The sequence below is a fragment of the Manis pentadactyla genome, chromosome 10 (assembly GCF_030020395.1).
Source record: "Manis pentadactyla isolate mManPen7 chromosome 10, mManPen7.hap1, whole genome shotgun sequence".
Lineage (NCBI taxonomy): Eukaryota > Metazoa > Chordata > Mammalia > Pholidota > Manidae > Manis > Manis pentadactyla.
In genome coordinates, this window is record NC_080028.1 from 35,820,937 (window position 1) to 35,836,641 (window position 15,705).

Genomic DNA, 15,705 nt, shown 5'->3' on the forward strand with positions numbered 1-15,705 from the left:
GTAGAAATATCTGAAAATATGTCTGCATTCTAGATATTAACCCACTGTTCTGTGTATTGTATACACTTTTCTCCATTGGCCCATGTAATTAATTTGAAAGTTATCATTTGTACCTATTATGAGGCTCTTCCAATGCCACCAACAAGTACACATATTTTGATGAACACTGTCATTTTTGGAAAATGGGCAAGAAGAGAATACAACTACTTTATTCCCCTAAATATTCCAGCAGCCAGATCTAACATGTTCCATATAGGTCAGGAAAACTGAGAACAGCTGGCCTAGGAATGGCATCCTTCATGATGAGTACACAATGAAAAGATACTTCTAATAAGGCCACTGGGGAGATTCCAGTCTCTCAATATATGCTCATCAGTAGAAGTAAATTAACTCAAGTGTTTAATTAGAAATGGGCTGTTCTCACAAACCCAATAGGTTCCAGGTTTTTCTAATCTTACTCTGAGAGAACTGAAGTAATATATTTATTGTTTGAAAAAACCCCACAAAGTTTTATTTACTAAGGGTAGCTATACATGAGAACTCACAAATTGTGTTTAAATTAAAATGTAAAATCATATATAGAGAAAAGTTAGGTAAGCAGGACATTCATTCACCCACACCAGCTTGGGTAAAGCAGAAGGGTCACTGCAGAAGGACCTATAGACAATATACAGTACCTGAATTTGCACAATACTTCTAGAGGGCAAAGCTTTGGTGGCTTAATATCATGTTTAAAATTGAGAAGGCTGTTTTCATTGGCTCCTGTAACCCCTGATGCCTTGCTTGCTAATTAAACTATGTCATGGGGGCACAGAGAAGACGAGTAGTGACTCTATAGCATCTTACTATGCTGATGGACAGCGACCGTAATTGGGTATGTGGTGGAGACTTGATAATGGGGGGAATCTAGTAACCACAGTGTTGCTCATGTAACTGTATATTAATGATACCAAAATAATAAATAAATAAATAAATATGTCATGTGCCTGGATATGCTCTGCCTGCCTTTTTTATTAGGCAGACACACAGTTATATAGCAGTAACTGCTTGGTAACAATTATTTCTGTTTTTCTGACATTCTGGGTATCTATTGTCAGAGCATCCTTCTACAAATTGACTCCATAGTGTTAAATCCAGGAATTGAGTGAGTGTTAGCATTTAGGTTAATCTTAACACTGTATATATTAACATCTATATAAGGGTATAATATAGGAATCCAGATCTGTAAATGACTAATTAGAAAATGATTAAATGTCCTTAATTTAGCAAAAATGTGTACCCAAGACTCACTCTTTAGACATCAATCTCTTCTACTAGTTTCAGCATGATTCAGTTTGCTTTATTATAAAATTTTCTGATTATAGGAGCTGTATGACTTGATAGGTATACTTATAAACTTTTGTAAACTCTAGTCTGTGGCTAGTAACATATAAAGAATGGAGACAAGCTATAGAAATTCCCCAAGTACTTAATCTGTTTGACCAATTTGACCAACCACCTCATCTTTTTATGAGAGTCGCAAAACATGATTTCTTTCCTTTTCTTTCCGCAAACCTTTTCTGGTAATAAAACTGCTGACAGATGAAATTACCCAGGGGCAAAGAAAAATCCAACAAATTGGTTCATCTAAAGTTGCTCTCTGTGTATAAAGAAACCAAAACACTTTAAAACTCATTTTTTAAAATCTCTTTTTCAAGAGAAAACTGGTAAGTGATGTTAATTCAGTTTCATTTTTAAGATCAGAAGGACTCTAACCTGAATTGCAAGACTGCTGTTCATATAGGAGTTTCAAGGGCCCCTTACGTAGAAATGAGGGAATCTGAAAGTATCATAGAAAAATCCCTGCCACTTAAGAGGGCCATGTCACTATAAATGAAGATAGGCAATGTCTGGATTTTTTTAAAAATCTTACTGAAAGGTACCAAGTTTTAAAATAAGGCAGATAAAATAAGTCAGATATTTAACTTTTATACTGAAAGAGGAAAATGATGCTTGAAGTCCTGTAAAGGCTACACTGTTTGGAAACTCAATGCCTTGGAGGCTGGAAGGAAATGAATGAAGGGGTGTATGCCACCTGGAGTACATTCAATAAAAAATGGTAGCTGCCATTCAGTTCCAGCCAGCTGTATTTCCATGCAGGAATGTGAGCCCAGTGTTGAAAATTTTCTGACTTTTCAATTAGATAATTCTGCAAAAACTTTCAATTATTAAATATTAACTTTTTATTATAAAAAAAGTAAGAAAAAAGTCCTGTTTAGGAAAAGGGGTAAAAAAAAATCTTTAACCCACATGTAGGTAGGCAGTCTGTGATGTAGACTAATCTGTATATTACTAATTAAGTGCTAATCTCATACTGCTTGGTATAAATAAAATAAAAGACTTAGCGTTCCTTGGGTGATTCAACATTAGGACTATTAGCCACTCCTGGAAATAGACTTTGGACCTAGAAATGGTGTTTGGAGTATTAATGGGAAAAGTGGGAAGAAAAGACATGGTGGGACTATACCAATATTATAAAGAAAAAAAATATCTCTCTTATCGTCTGTCGGGACTTAAAAATTAAGTGTTACAAGTTTCATCTTTCCTACCTAAAACCTGAATGCTAGAATGGGCTCAATGACAATGCAGCATGGAAAACCGATTATTGGTTAAAGTACGGTTTGTGGATCTTGCTACTAGGCGTTAAGCTCTTTGGAAAACACCATCATATCTCTGAAAAAAAATTCAAGAAGAGTGTTAACAAAGAGAATCAGTAATTACAAAGCATGCCGATAACCTGGATTAACTATGATTACCAAATAAAATAAATGTTATCTTTAGAAGTGATGTGCTAGTATCAGTGTTACTAAGGATCTCGTCAGTTAAAATCAAAGGGAAATTTAACTGGCCGTAGTCAAGCATCACTTTAAAAAGTAAGTCAATTTTCCTCAGTTCATTCAGAAAAAGAGCATTACTCCCTTTCTTAATTGTGATCCAGACAAATCTACCTGAATATCTAATTTATTTGAATGATACTTTTTAAAAAAAATACAAAAAAGATCTATCAGTTTTATATAACCTTAAAACTCTACCCAAACTGGTCTGTTCAGGTTTACATAAATATATACACATAAATATTTTTTAAATTCCAGAAAACACAAACCCATAGGGGTGTGTGGCCATCACAGGCCTGTCATTTGACTCTGCCTGTTGAAGGTCTTTGGTTGATGGGGGGGTCTCTGACCTACAGTTATAGCTGTCAGCTTTTAACACCCTTCCCATGAGGAAATCTTTGATTTTTGTTCAAAACATTTGAACAAAACTCACCTCTGAACTAACAGAGATATGTTAACAGGATACTTGGCACAAAAGGACTAAGAATAAATGGTTCTTATACAGTCTCTCAGGCTGTCAGTCATCTAGACACAAGTGAGTCAGCATCCACGGTGTTCAGAAGGTAGAGTTCAGGCTGAGCTGTCAATCCAAGATGGTACTAAGGACAAAAGATGGGAAAGCATTAGGCTGATTTGCAACTATTTAAATATCGAAACTGGCGCTTAAGTACCTATAATCAGCATATCAATGTAGACTTTTCGCACTGCTACATGATTTTTATTTCAGAAAAGACATGGCTTAGACACATGAATGGTTTATGATATTAATAGCTAAGAGCTGAAATAGTTAAAGACTGAGGAGTACCAAATGCCCTCAGCAAAATTTGCACTTTGGCTATTCTTGTTGACACTGCCTCAGGATGAGTCTCCTGATCAGGACTCTATGGGCAAGGGCATTGAGTGTTTTACTTTAGTACTGTGTGTGTTAGAAATAAAATTTCAAATGGTCTAAATCCTAAGTCCTATGCTCTGGGCCCCGTTATCTTTTGGCACCTAAGCAGAGAAAAGCCTTTCATTAAAAAATAAAATAAAATGGCATGTGTTAAGAGAGAGGGAGATGATCTCTCGGTTCCAAATGTTTGTCAGGCTGAGTCAAAATGATTTCAGTTACTTTTAACACATTGCCAGACCCCAATCCTGGAGACCTGAAACCAAATGGTTTATGTTGGGATCTGTGGAGTTGTATTTCACTCTTTTTCTCTCCTCTGCATATGCTGTGGGACAACCACTGAGTCTCATTTTAGCCCTATGATTATTACTTAGGATTTTAGCAATGTTATTGCCCCTTGGCACCAACAGCCTGTGAGTTAACACAGAATGCAGGCTATAAATCTATCAGAGGAAAATATCCTATTATAGTATAAAGCTAATCCTTGAACAGTGTCAGGGTTAGGGGCACTGACCCCCGCAGCCAAAAGTCTACAAGTAACTTTGACTCCCCCAAAAGCTTACTAATAGCTCCTGTTGAATGGAAGCTTTACTGATAATGTAAACAGTTGATTAACACATATCTTTTGTATGTTATATGTATTACATACTATATTAAGGACCCCTGCAGTTCAAACTCCTGCTGTTCAGGGGTCAGCTGTAGTGGAAAAGTCACTGCAATTGTACACCTCACAAGCTTCTGATGACTGTGTGAAGATGAAACCAGCTGGAGCCCAAGATAAAATTATTCTCAACCAGTGGGCTAGGAAATCAGCGTCACACTGGCCTGAGGGCAGAGAAACAGCTCTTCAGACTTCAGATTGCTTACTCACTTTAGGTCCTTATGTACCTAGTTTTAGTAAGCAAGAGCAATTGTCAGATACAATGTAAATTAATTGTAGCCTTTTCTCAAGCGAGCAAAGGTGGATAGGCTTCCTCATTATGTAGTAAGCAAAGATTGCATTATTAGTCCCATGATCCTTAGAGTGTATCACTTAGATGAGTTAGTAGACAGAACTCCATCACTGGTTGGTCATATTGCTCTGAGACAGAGAGATGGGGCTAGATTGCACAGGAATGGGCTAAAACACTCAGTGGCAGAGAGGTGCCGCAAATGAATATTACTATTAGTTCTTAGCTACCGCTGGGGAAGGATCGCAGGGGACCTATTCCATTTTCTATGCCTGCCATAAAACATCAAAGTCAGTTTTTAAAATATGAGCCTACCAGCTGTCAATTTCTGAGTTACAACTCTTCTAGTGATAATCAGAGTATCAAGCGAATACTTCAATGTGTTGATGTTCCTGGTGCTCCTAAACACCAAAGCTTGGTTTCTTAACTTTGCATGAAGGGTGTACTGTACGTTACATAAGATGGTTTGCTAATGGTAACGTGGGCTCTGGAGTTAAGCTATTCATATTCAAATGCCAATTGCCCATTTATTAAGTGATGTGATTTCACTTCTCGGCCTTTCAGCTGCCTCATCTACTTAAAGACTTACCCTCTTGTTATAAGAATGAAATGAGATCATATGAGTGCTCAGACCAGGAGTAGCACATGGTAATAAGTGTTGGTCATTTTTAACATTCCTAAACTAATAGGTGCCAAGAAAAGCTGATACATTTAAATTCACTAGTCCTATCCAATGAAGGAGCAGAAAGCATTCAAGAAGGCAGAGCTAAAGGAAATGTCTCAAATTAGGATCTCCAAATTGTTATGCATCCTACTTTAGTTCTGATTAAAACCAAATTAAGAAGGGAGAGCTAAATGAGGGAGGACAGCATGGAGAAGAATTCCCAGATTACTTCTATGGTGTTACTTACAGTATTCAGCTCCTGTAAGACAGACAGGGAAAGCTTGCAACAGAGAAAGGGAAAATGAAGTGCTGACTCAGATTTTCTTGCTATGCATTTGGTGAAGGGCTAGTAGTTCACAATGCCTGAACTTTGTCTTTGGTTTCATTAAATGGTGCCAATATTTCCATTTATATTAGACCTACCAAAGGTTCACTCACTTTTAAGCTACACAATTTTAGTTTCAAATACTCCAACTTTTTATTGGCATCATGTATAGAATATAAAAGCCTATTTCAATGGTGAAACAAGACTACAGATAGTAAAATAGTTTAAAATAGAGAAAAGCAGAATAACAATTTTTTTTCAAGTTTAAATATGATAATGATGTGACCTTTAGCAATAGCAAAACTACATGACTAAGTGGATTAACAGAAGTTAAGTGTTTGGTGTCTAAAATTCATCAAGTCTTCTGGGGACTAAAACTGTATCTATCCCTTCTAAAGAGAAAAGCACTAACAGTGCGGGCTTCCTATGTCATTCCAGGTGGTAGTTGGTGTTTCAGTATTTCAAAGCTGTTGCAACCCCATTAATAAAGTATTCCAAGGTTAAAAAAAATACCCAAGAAACCAAATTGGAAAAAGAAAAAAATTTTTAATTACAAACCAGGTTTACATATTGTTAAATGGTCACTAAAGCTCAGTTGTCACCACTCCTAATGCTACTAGGAGGACCTCACAGGAGCCAATCTGCAGCTCTTCCCCATCCCCATTAAGTCCCGGTATGCCGTAGCAGCACAATTATTTCATGTCACATTTATGGAGAACAAGGACCAGCTTATATAACATACAATCGAATATCCTTAACATTCCACAGAAACTCGCTGTCAAAACACACCACAAATGCTGGCACTGGAAGACTTAAGTTCTAAGCATTGTTTATTGCACCCAAAATATGGGTTGAAGTACACTTAGCTTCCAAGAGGATCAAATGGATTACAGTATAGTAGTGTTTTGAACATACTGCTCACATAGCATTATAAAACACCATTTAACTGGGAAGAAATTTTCCATCATTACAAGTCATAATACAACCTTAAAAAAAAAAAAAACTAGCAGCTTTTACCTGGGCTTCTCAGTACTTGGGAATCTGTCCAGACTCAGGACAAGGGTAAACGTTACTGTACCATCTTTACAAAGAATGTTTTTGTCAAGTTGGCTTTCACCTACTGGAACCAGACAAGTGCTTAGGATGTCAGTCCCCAGTATCTTCAGATTGCCCTTATGATTACTTTGGGGAAGGACGGTAGGGGACAGGGGCAGCTATGAGGAGGATGGTTAGGGAAATAAGTCTTTCATGATCCCACAATATACTCCTTGAGAGGTAAGATAAAAGTATGGTCAGTGACACACAGTAGTTCCCCATAATGCCTTATAAAAGACAATCCACACAGTCTGTGCTTTTGATTATGTGCAAATATCAGCAAAAATGCTCAGTGGCTCAGATGAACAGTGTCAATCAGCCAGGACTCCAGAAGGAAAGATCCAAAAACAAGTCTTTCAATGCCACTCCCGTTACTGTTCTCACCAAGTCAACGGCTATAAAAGACTTATTTACCTCCACCAGACAAATGTGATTTGATCTGAGATGTTCACATACTCTCAGACTCCAAATGTAAAAATGTCAGAAGTAGCTGAAGAGCAGCAGCTTCAAGCGGAAGGGACCCGTTTCCTCTGACTCCAGAGCTCCACCATCTGGTCTCAGAGAGTTTTTCCCTCTGAGGGAATGGCTGAAGAGAGGTAACCCAGGGCAACCTTGCTGAGAGAGAACTTGGCAAGCATGCTGAACTCGGTGAGAGAAAGAGAGCTTTGCAACTGTTAGCTTTGCAACTGTTAGGTCCACAGCTCCTGAGATTGCCTGGCAAGTCGTCTTGAGCATGCTTCAGAAAAACATGATGATTCTGGTAGGAGGTGGCTTTTAGGAATAAAACAATGTCTCTTCCCCTTTTTAGTCTTTTTGAGAATGTCTGTTCATAAATGCTACCATCTTTTCTATCACTACCCTCCTGGAGGAGGAAGGTGAAGATTTTACAACTACATGTGCTCAAGAATAAACATCATTAGGAAAGCTCTGTACTAATGTGAAAGTTACTAAAATCAGGACTCCCAAGAAATTCCTGATAAACTTTCAATCTCTGAGGACAATCTAAGTGATTTTCAAGGTGATTAATAACCATCAACAGTAAGTTTTTCTATTTGTCCATTTATTATCCTCTTTATGCTTTCTCACCCCTCTTAACTTCCACTGAGAAATTTGAGGTGGAAGTAAGTTAAGAGAATCCTGAACCTGACAGAGGCAGATGTCTCATCATTTTATATTTAATATGGATGAAACCACTCTAGTTGAGATTTTACTTTTTATAATTAAAACAAGTGAAAGGATATGCATAAAAAAAGCATTTGTCAGCCTTTTAACATCCATTATCTTTTGATAAATGAAACTTGTGTACTCATTCGGTAATTTGTATTATGAAATATTTATTGCATTTCCAAGTGTTTTTCATTATTTAACCTGGTTAAGAATCATGCATAAAGGATTATCTCTCAAAAGGATAAGACAAACTGGCCCTTGGGCAGCTTACCTAAGAGTTTAGTGTTAGAATGATAGCAGCAAGTGTCAGCTTTTAAAAGATCCTATCTAATTCAGTTCCCAGGAAGTCAGGAAGAAAAAAATTCTATCTTTCAAACACACACTGAAACAAAGTTTTTCCCAACAAACAGTTGAGTCCTAAATGCAGTCTGTGCAACAGCACATACTTTTGGCTTTGTTCACACAGTAAACCATAGAAACACACTGGCTCTGATGGCTACCTGCGGAAAACAGACAGACTGACCCAGTGTTTACTTAGAAGAGCCACCGGTGGCTTCTTCCGCCAGCAGGACTTTAGAGATGCTTACCGTGTGCCCACAGTCCAGGAAGGACATGCCCAGTGCAATCAAACATTGCCAACTCTGAAAGATAAAATATGGTCATCATTCACCATCCTCCCGCCGTGACTGCTCACACTGCACTGCTCAGAGAACCTGCTCTCTTTCCGGAACACCAAGCTTTGCCTATCTTCTACCACCAAGGTTGTACAAGTCAATCTTTAAATTTTATATCCCCTTCAAGACATCTGGACTCTGCTTTCCTCAACAAAGTTTTTAAATACTATTTTCAGTACTGAGTTCCCTCTGTTCCTACCACTTTGTCTTTGTGGTTTGTTTCTTTTATCCAACTGGGAGTTCCCTGAAGATCACTTTTCTTCAGTCCTACCCCATTCCTCCTGTTGGGGGAGTGACAGACTAATAGAGCTGGAATAGTTTCCTGAGATGCTCTATGTAGTATGCATTTTAGAGCTAACCCGCAACCTGCTCTGGAATCTGCCTTCAGCCTTAAAATGTGTCTTCAACAACTCAACAGTCTCAGGCTGACTGGGGACAATCTGGCACCTTCAAAACCAATTTGCATGAAGGAAGAATTCCCTTAACTTTACAGCGAATTTTTATAACGATTCCTTGTCAAGGGCATATTCAGTCACTTTGGTTTCCTTGGAGTAAGTCCTTAGCATAATCCTAGCATGTCCAAAGTTTAGGGAGCAGCAAAAAAAAAAGATACAACAACAAGGACATAATTTTTCAAAATTCACAAAAGTGATTTTCTCCATCAAATACCTAACCTGTGGCAGACACTGGAGTGGGGACTAGGTAAACGTTAAGATCAGTGTCAGGTTTCCACCTCCATCTTAATCATTCTCTGCAGCAGATACAGTATAAATACTGCTGTCCCTAAAGCTCAACCCTTGCATTTTTCACAGAAACCTGTATAGAATAGGGAGGTGGATTTGCTGATGTTACTACAGCTGTTTACATTAATAAAAATAATGTATTTACAAATGTATTACAAATGTATTAACAAAAATAAAAATAATGTAAGAAAAGACGTGGAAAATTGAGAAAGACTATATCCATAATCCCAACATCCTAAGACACTGCTACTAGCATTTTAATGTAATCTACTCTAGACTTCTGAAAACATTTTTTACTATCTGGGTATACATAATTCTGCATTGCTTTTCTATGTAGCTTTGTTTTTATAACCATCATTTAAAAATAACTCTAGAATAATTCACTGCAAGAATATCACTGAGAAAATCACAGTGCACGGCCCCCTGCTCTAGCCCCATCTTCTACCACCCTCTACTTCCTTTACTGCTGCTCTTCTTTTAGTTCCTCAAACATGCTACACTTTCATTAGGAATTAAGAATGGAAACCAGAGAGAAGTGACAGAAACTGAAAAGTGATAGCTCTTAGGAAGCAAAATAAATTTTATGGTTAAAAATATTGTTAAACTATAGCTGATTTAACAGTTTCATGTAAATTGTCTCAATAACCTGGAGACAGACTGCTTTTTGCTTTTTGAAAATCCTTTCATTTCTGAGTGTTAGCCAGCTCCCCCCAACCTCTACCATCCCTGACACCTATGCCTTTGCCCCTCCCAAGTGCACTTACCAAGTAAAACACAAAGCCCAGGTAAGCCACGCTGACCACAGCAGCCACCACATACAATGTCACATGCCCTAGTTCCCGGACATAAACCACGACAAAGTACATGTTGATGGAACAGACAATGAGGACCAAAATCCCGCCTGCAATCCTCCAGCCTCTGTAAAAAGAATCATCCAAAGTCACTGGTGGAATATTCCAACCTATCCACAGACAGAAAAGGACACTGTGTCTTCTTGGGTAGACAGGAGTTAAGAGGTATTTCAAAATGAAATGAAAGTGGTTCTTAGTATGTCCCAGATTAGGGTAAATGAGCCAAGTCACACACTGACAGGGAGAAAGAGGGAAAAAAAATACTATCAAATAATCCCTACTATTTAAGTCCCTAGAAATGCAACAAGTCCTAAAAATCCAACAAGTCTTGAGAGTTACTAGAGATGCAACAAATTATTTCAAATACCTATAGCCTTTAAAGACACATTTAAGAGGTTTAGCTTATGCCCTTCTCATTAAGATCACTTAACATGGAATTAACATGATTTAAACTTTAATGGCTGAAGTTGAAGTGTTAAAGCCCTATAAATTGCACTTTCCCCTGCAGAAAGAAGTAAAAAACGTGCTTGCCCTCCTTTATTACATTCACAGTGTCCATTTTCTAAGCCAAAGACTGAGGGGGAAGCCCTAGTAGTCACCTGTCAAAATACATAGTTCCCCGAATGACTCACTTTCTGACCAGCCAGTTTGGTGAAGATACCCTTCCCCCCACATCTTTGGGGAACTCAGAGGAGGACACTCACATTCCATTGGCAAAGTCACTCATTACCGGCCGCAAGCTCGTGAACGTAAGGATCGGTATGAGAGCAAAGGGAAGCTGGAAAAGAAAGAACTAAGATCAGGTGGGACGACTGGGGGCCCCTGCATCACCCCAGAGAGCAGCACTCTTAGCAAAAGGGAAACACTCCTTGTCTACTCCAGGAGAAATTACTCCATCATCCTAACACGCTCAAGCATTGTATGCTGAAATCTGTAGACCTGTCATTAGTCAGTCATCAATTATGATCATAAGTGTCTCTACAAATATTTGTATCTGCCTTGTCTTCTCAACCTCCATTAAGACTTAGCAGTATCTTTTGTTATTTAATGTTTGCTTGGATTAATGAACTATAATTTTGTGTTCTATATGTAATGACAGCTTTTAATTCCCATTCAACAGGCTTAAAAAAACCAAGCTATTTGTAAAAGCCTTTTAGATACCAGAGATTTCATACACATTTACTGCAGACCAAGATTGTGCCTCTTTCTTCTGAATTTTTCCCAGCACCAGGTTTGATACCTCTGGGCAATACATAGAGCTGCCTGACTACATGCGATGTGAGTGTCCCCAGCTCCCTCCTCACCTGTAAGCTCTGCAGCACATTCAGGAAGTCATTCATCCCTGTTAGATGCTCTACATCTTGGAAGACGGCAACACACAGAGTGGGGATAATGGCAATAGAGCGGGTTAGAATCACTCGGGCAAAGCGTGACCATTTTAGGTTCAGGAATCCCTGAGAACACACAGAAGCAGGATGAATGTCGGGAACGCGAGACAGGAAAAGGTCAGGAGGTTCAGAAAGACCTTAGAAATATGGGGTTAATCAGAAGTCACAAAAGGGCAATTTCCTCTTCTTCTAGTCTACACCAGTCACCGCAGCACATACCTCCATGACAAACTGGCCAGAATAGGTTCCTGTCATGGTGGAGCTCTGTCCTGCAGCCAGAATCCCCACTGCCCAGATGTAGAGTGCTGCAGGCCCGAAGTAACATCCCAGCACAACACCCTGGGAGAGGCAAGGGAGAGGTCTGTATCCACGATCTGCTTAGATGGCACCTAAAACAACGTTTCTCCCTCTTTGCTATGCACCCACCTATACCAAGTGCTGTGCTGGGCACTGTCCTAGAAGTAAGACTCAGGACCTGACCTCATTCAGATACTTTCCACTTAAATTTTGCTGGGTGTTCTTTCATTCCTCAGCCTAGTCTTTTCTCTTCTCCAAGCTCCTAAAGCCTTCATCTTCAACCTTTAAGTATTCAAAGTATTTAAAAAAAACAAGGGTCATACCACATCTCCCAAATTATATTCCTTAACCCATTATTCTGGAAGATGGTAAGAGAAGTGAAGAGAAAGGTCAAATGTATTTGGGAAATGCTACATACTATATATCCTACTCTTGGAGGTTCACAATGTACCCAGCACAAAAGGACCGAGGCTCAACAAAGAACACTTAACTAGGAATGCTTCTTCAGTCATCCCAACTAACATCTGTAGAACAATATAAGATCAGCACAAAGCTGGAGACTGCTGGAACACCTCATCTTTCAGCTGAGTGTCTATTCCCTCCCATGGAATCTAAACTGCTTGTCTGACATCTGGACCTCTGAAATAAATGACACTCCAAAGAAGATATGCTCAGCTCTGAAGAGACCAGATACTATGCCAAGAACATTGATTCAGGAGAAAAGATCACAAATCTGAATAGCATTACCCCTTTGTAGATATCCACAGCCAGTGTTGAATTATCATCAGGGAAAAGACTAGTATGAGAACTGCTGCTATTTCTACAGACTTCAACCTGGAACACAGAGCAGTTGAAGAGCAAATGTTATTTTTGAGGCGAGGACTATATAAGAAGAGTTCTCCTATAGATCACAAACAAGTCATCTGTAAGACACTGGCTGGAGTAAGACACTGGATACATACAGGTAGTGATAGGAGCAGAGACTGGTAGTAATGTCACCATAATCTTTCCACACCCCCATGTCATCAAAACTATTTACGGAGTTAGAGGGTGCATGGTAATACATGAATGTGGGGTCATTTTAAATGATGACAGGAGGAGTTGACCCTGCTTAGGAAGGCTTCAAATATGAGAGGACACCCAGAATAGGGAGTCTTTAGTCAAAGCAGAAGTCATAGGTCCTAGAGATGGGAAACAAAGTGATCAAAACTAGACAGGCAATCAGTAATTGAGATTACAGAGAATTCAAAATGCAAAGGAGTTGCCCCAGCCTCAGTTTCTGATTTGCCTGTTGACTTCCAACCTGTCCTCATCACAAATGCCAGGAAACTAGGCTGGCAGCTGATAAAGGAAACAAAAGGGGATGCCAAAGAGCCAAAGAGATGTGAAGCCATTAACACAACAACACAGGCAATATTTAGTCTGAGGCAAGTCCCCTTCTCAGCCCACAGCTGGGAAGGGTGGGGCTAGGCTTGGTCAGCCCCCGGGCGCTAGGCCCTGACACGTGCACTGGCTTAGGGGGCAGAACTGAGGCTAAAGCTCCACACTGCCCCTGAGCTCCAAGTCACTGTCCCGTTTTCCTACCCGTTCCAGCCTTCACTTCACCCTGCCATTCATGACCACCCATGACCCTGGCTACTCACCACCTGGTTGTTGGTTTTCTCAAAAAATGCTTCGCCAAAGACTGAGACAACAAAGACATTGATGATGAAGGAGACAAAGAGAGCAATGCAGGATTCGATGAAAAAGTACTTATTAGCTTCTTGAACTTCCTGCTTACTGGCTCGGTTTACCTGTCTGGACTAAAAACATAACAGCAGCAGTCATTTTTTAACTAGTTGGACAAGTTTCCTTGTAATATTTCATGAGTTTGGAGTCAGCTGAAAGATTTAGAGGGCAAATGATTGACCAAATGAAATATGAGATAACTTGCTTACATCCAAGTTCATTAAGTGAGTAAGAACTGCATGACCCTTTGACGACACTGCACATTCCCCAAATAGAAAAGAGTGACTAAGTGACCACTGAGCTGTCAGTAATTGTGGCTAGATCTAATAACCTGCAAAAACAACCCAATTTCAGTCCTAAGAGGAGTATAACCTTAATTTATAAAGTTCTCTGATACCTCCCAACAGACTATTGTTTTAAGCCCAACTGGTAAAGTCTAGCTGGGTTCTTTACTCCTGACTTCCTCAAGGCCCCTAAGGCTTTGGAGGTTTAAACACAAGGTACACTTTCACACCTTCAATGAAGACCTTTAGTCCTGGTTTCTCTGTGGTGTTAGTTATCACTGGTCACCTTGGTGATAAAAACAGAGCCCAAGTATGTCGAGCTTATACATATTCGACAATGGAAAAATACCTTGTTCCTTTAGGGTCTAACAGCTGTAAAACTAAATGTGTGTCTCTTGCAACGAAAGGAAAAGATGCCGTGAACTACCCAGAGGTAAGGGCCTTGCTCACCTTGACTAAAGCAGAATGTAGGTACATGTTGTGTGGCATGATGACAGCTCCCACGATGCCCACGGCTTGCTCAATCTGTGGGGTGCGGCAGCCTGAGCAGGATGGCACGAACATGCCTTTGAGCACCTGGCTCTGGCTGGGTTTCACTGTAACATACTACATACAAACGTAACAGCTATTAGCTTTTACTGGAATATGAGGTCACAGGAGTAACATGGTACTAAGAAGCATTCAACATCCTTTACTCTTACAATCCTTTCTTCTTCAACACCTACTAGTATAACAAGGGACACAGAACCATCAAAAAACCAAGCAGCGTAAGGGGCTTGCTACCAGAGGTCAGAGAATTCAGGACTGGGGGATCCAGATATTTCACATCATAGTTTAGATACACAAAATAGATGTGAACAGAACGTAATTAATATTCTAAAGAAATAAAATGGCTGCTAAGGCCCTTATTGATATTAGCTTCACAGTAGCTCCTGTGAGACAGATCTAAGAATACAGAGTCACAGAGTCAATTCTTGATTACTCAGACTTATCAGGCTTCTGTTCACCTACATTTACCTGAAAATCACATGTTTGTCACTAGTGTATGCTAAGATTCATTCATAACCACTTCTCATACATATTTTTTCCTGGTTCAGCATTTCTTTTAGAAGCCTTAGACTAAGCTACATAATCAACTCATAGATTAGATATATATTTTAAAATTTAGCCAGGTCAATAAACAGAAATCACTTTATAACAGGTAGACAAAGAAAGGTACTATTACTGCATATAGAGATACTGATTCCTAGGAGAGTCTGGATTGGAGCACAAACCAGGAAACACCCACTATATCCCCAATAGTTCACTAAATATTACAATATAGAGAAAGTTCAAGGTGCAGTTAGTAAAACCAGGATAAGCAAAAAGAGAACCTCTCTAAATTAACAGCCAAGAATGACCTTGCCACCTCCTTCCTAACCTTCTCCAAGAGTGTTCAGCTGTCAGGATGGCCAACTTGGAACCAGGGAGTCTAGTCCGGAGAGTCCTAGGAAGTCTAGTCTTTTTTGACCTAAGAGTCCCTGAAAGCCTTCATGGACACAACTCCTTGCTTTCAGAATTGGCCCGGGGCTAACTTGACTCTTTGTTAACACATGCAATACAATTAAACTATCCTAGCATCTTTTATAATAAAAGGCAAAAAAAATTTTTGTCATAAAGCTAATGAATAGCCTGTAACACTTGCCTCATATCCAAATGTGAGGGCCATAACGGTGATGAGAAAGCCAAAAAATGCTTCTAGCTTCCGTAAGCCTGAAGGGGAAAAATGCAGCCGTGA

The 15,705-nt window shown here is 39.4% G+C and overlaps 1 protein-coding gene across 4 annotated transcripts in view; it reads right to left on the reverse strand.

Annotated features, from left to right (window-relative positions):
* Positions 1 to 1,317: 1,317 nt before the first annotated feature.
* SLC11A2 (solute carrier family 11 member 2) overlaps positions 1,318 to 15,705 on the reverse strand; it is a 29,721-nt gene continuing 15,333 nt past the window's right edge. For 2 of the 4 annotated variants that reach the window (XM_036915073.2, XM_036915075.2), the window contains exons 8-18: positions 15,613 to 15,680; positions 14,379 to 14,534; positions 13,560 to 13,718; positions 12,664 to 12,750; positions 11,839 to 11,958; positions 11,536 to 11,685; positions 10,936 to 11,009; positions 10,145 to 10,298; positions 8,551 to 8,604; positions 5,624 to 5,656; positions 1,318 to 3,472 (exon numbers count right to left, since the gene is read on the reverse strand). In XM_036915073.2, coding sequence (XP_036770968.2) covers positions 3,395 to 3,472; positions 5,624 to 5,656; positions 8,551 to 8,604; positions 10,145 to 10,298; positions 10,936 to 11,009; positions 11,536 to 11,685; positions 11,839 to 11,958; positions 12,664 to 12,750; positions 13,560 to 13,718; positions 14,379 to 14,534; positions 15,613 to 15,680 — 1,133 coding nt within the window. In that variant the 3' untranslated portion in view covers positions 1,318 to 3,394. The remainder of the gene's footprint in view (positions 3,473 to 5,623; positions 5,657 to 8,550; positions 8,605 to 10,144; positions 10,299 to 10,935; positions 11,010 to 11,535; positions 11,686 to 11,838; positions 11,959 to 12,663; positions 12,751 to 13,559; positions 13,719 to 14,378; positions 14,535 to 15,612; positions 15,681 to 15,705) is intronic. The other 2 variants (XR_005030740.2, XM_036915074.2) reach the window with 2 other exon arrangements.